Source organism: Branchiostoma belcheri, unplaced genomic scaffold (genome assembly GCF_001625305.1).
Source record: "Branchiostoma belcheri isolate BF01 breed outbred unplaced genomic scaffold, Haploidv18h27 scaffold36, whole genome shotgun sequence".
NCBI lineage: Eukaryota > Metazoa > Chordata > Leptocardii > Amphioxiformes > Branchiostomatidae > Branchiostoma > Branchiostoma belcheri.
The window spans coordinates 1,742,349-1,745,527 of NW_017803976.1; the positions used below are offsets into that span (position 1 = coordinate 1,742,349).

At 40.1% G+C, this 3,179-nt stretch overlaps 1 protein-coding gene across 5 annotated transcripts in view; it reads left to right on the top strand.

Moving 5' to 3' along the window:
• The window catches only part of LOC109476089 (F-BAR domain only protein 2-like), a 59,991-nt gene that overhangs the window by 26,937 nt on the left and 29,875 nt on the right, over positions 1–3,179 (top strand). Inside the window, exon 1 of one of the 5 annotated variants that reach the window (XM_019776956.1) lies at positions 2,036–2,579. The exons of the other annotated variants lie outside the window; for them this stretch is intronic. Coding sequence (XP_019632515.1) covers positions 2,429–2,579 — 151 coding nt within the window. The 5' untranslated portion in view covers positions 2,036–2,428. Of the gene's footprint in view, positions 1–2,035; positions 2,580–3,179 lie in introns of those variants that run through there. 5 annotated transcript variants of the gene reach the window in all.

Sequence of the window (3,179 nt, forward strand, 5' to 3'; positions counted from 1 at the left end):
CTTCGGCGCTCGGAACGGTCCCCCTCTAGCAGTGGGAACGAACCCCCCCCATTCAAATCCTGGCTACGGGCATGTTAGTGCACCCAAAATTGTGCACCTAATTTTTTAGTGCACCCAAAATTGTGCACCTAATTTTTTTCTGCGGGTGCACCAGTGCAGCCAAATATTTTTGTAGGTATTTTTTACATATCAAATGTATAATAGTATACAGGATATTCTTCGCATCAAAGTGCCAGAAAAATAATAAAATCTAGTAATAAATAAGTAAGATTGTGTAAGATTTTGAAGTTAGCTCCCATTTTTAAAACTCAGAAGAGGAGCAGATCTCAACTATGTTTTGTTTTATATGGTGCACCAAAAATTTTTTGTGCAGGTAATTTTTTAGGTAAGGTGCACCAGTGCACCTACAGTATTCCCAAAAATGAATTTGGATTCCTGCCGAAAATCATAAAATATTAGCCATGGTTTTAGGTTTATAATTTTTGTAATGACCTTTCGCTGGGAAAATTATCGAACTGCGACACTTTAGTTGGTCCCAATGCTTCACTGTGAATTTAAAACTATGCAAATGCCCCCTATCCCCGATATATCGTAAAATTAACCCTCAGCAAATTGAGGTGAATTTACAGTAACATGACGTGTGAATATATGGGCCAATGTTGGGTCACTGATGTTGTATTTTGTGTACGCTGGGCTCAAAATACATTTTTGGGAATAGGTGCACTGTTGCACCCAACCTAAAGTAAAAAATTAGGTGCACAAAAAGTTTTTGGGTGCACCATATGAAACAAAACCTATATAATTGCAGGTCTTACTGCTCCTCTTCTGAGCTTGAATCTAAAATGAGAGCTAACTTCAAAATCTGCAACATTACTACAACAAGGATTTTATTATTTTTCTGATCCTTAGAGACCAAGAATATCTGGTATTCTACTATACATTCCTAATGTTGAAAATTCCTACAAAAATATTTGGTGCTTTTGGGTGCACTAAGGTGCACGTGCACCCAGTACAGTGTTCGAAATACCTGTCTGCAGTCTGCAATCTGCAGATAGATTTTCAAGATTGCAGAAGAAAAATTTATACAATCTGCAATTTTGCAGCTGCAGGAAAAATTGGCACTTGGGATTTGGTGCTCTTGGCCCCAAGGACATACAACTTAAGCTCCTGTTCTGAAACAACAGGAGCTTCTTCACGTATTTACATCAACCTTGTCTTGACTTGTTTATCTTTTGTTTCCTTTTGGACTTCCAAAAATTTGTCTTCACTAATTTGCATATCAATCAATAGTGCATGCTTATAAACCTGCAAGATTGTAGTATGGAGGCTTGTGTATTTGCAGAAAGTATTTCCACATTGCAGAACAAAATTTTGACTCTTCTGCAATATTGCAGAGCACTGAAAAAAAGTATTTCGACCACTGCAGTATTTCGAGCCCTTTGTACGTGTACAATGTACAAGTAAAAATCCTGCTGGCTTATGAAATTACTGCTTGTCCAACAATCCCAAAAATGTCAATTTATCCATTGGTGTCTCTGTTTATTTTCTGAATTGAAAAGACATGATTACTGATTACTGAGTGACTGATGTGTTGTAGAGATGTGTAGGTCCTTACCCTAAGTAAATTGTCTGGGTCTGTATGACTGTGTGTTTATTCAGTGCCCCCAGGGTTGTTTACATGTATCTCTGCGCAGGGGAAAGTCTGATGTTTACCCACATTCCAACATTAGGGTCAAATCCAGGACCAGAGAGCTTGTTTTTCCTGGGTTTTCCACAGCATATTTTCCATTTTTCTTTTATTTCTATTCTTTAGAATTCTGTCCCATTTGTTTTGCACTCAATATCTTTTATCTCTTGAAGGGAACTGCTGGTTTGCTTTGATGGTTGAAAGGAAATCCTGTTTTAGTGCAGATAAGCCCGTAGAGTAGACCCTGCGGAGGATGGATAGCACATACACCATACTTACAACAAGATATGCGTTGTGTGGAGTCTCCCCATTATTCAGTGCCTGCTGTTGAATTATGTATCAGCAAGTAATGACTGGGGTCCCGGGGGAATTCTACTGCAAAGCAGATTGCTTTTTATGTACTTGTGCTGGCGCAATTTTATTTTCAAATTGAGGAGAATTTCCGTGCGGCTCATGCGATATTGTTGTAATTATGAACCGTGGGGAGGGGTAAAAAAAATCCCAGAATGCCGCAGGGCCTGATTAGTTATGCGGGGAGGTGTGGCAGTCCTGTTCCCAACCTGCAGACAATATGAAGGTGAAACAAATTGATTAATGAATATCGGGGGGAAGTAGATGACGTCAGGACGGCGGTTCCGTACGGGAGGGCGCGTCGTCATCATCGCCGTCATCCGTGCGATGTAATGATCGTCCGAGGTTGTGGGTTTGCCCTTGCGTTCGCTCTCCGGATTATCCAGCAACATGGAGAGGGAGAGGGAGAGAGAGAAGCCCAAGAGCATGGAAATGGAGTACCAGGAGATGCAAAACCTGGAGGACCCGGCTCGCGTCGTTCAAGTCTCCCGCAAGGCCGTGACGTGCGGATACATGGCCTGGAGAGCGTACTTCTACGAGCGTAAGTAGCGCGGGGGATGATACATGTACGTGTGATCGCAGCCTTAATTAATATTGCATCAATGCAGGTAGCTACCGCACAGACGGTGGGAGGTGATTACATAAACCTACCCTGTTTTTTTTACCTCTTCTGTAAATACGGAAGCCATAACCTACGTGATACTAAAAGCAGTCTTGCGTCACAGTCAGCACTATTATTGATTGTAACTAAAAGCTGCACGGATAGCTTTAAATCAATTGTAGCTAGCAGATTTTTGCTTTCACCATAGTAATTTTTGTGTATATTAAGGCCACACCAATTTAATTTCTTGGTTAACGGATTTTTCAAGAAAAAAAATGGAGCGGGCGGGTGAAAAAAAAATAAAAATAAAAATTTGAGACTACCTGCCATACAGCCATGTAGTAAGCAATCCCTTAAGTTAAGTTACAAAATGATATAAGACATTATATTGGACACTTATTGAACTGAAAGGACCATTACTACATGAGCAACTTCTTTTACATCCCTTTACAATTTATTCATATTATTTTGCAAGATACACATCTTTACTGTATTGAACACAAACTGTCAGTTGACAAGACTCTGATCCAACTGGTTTCA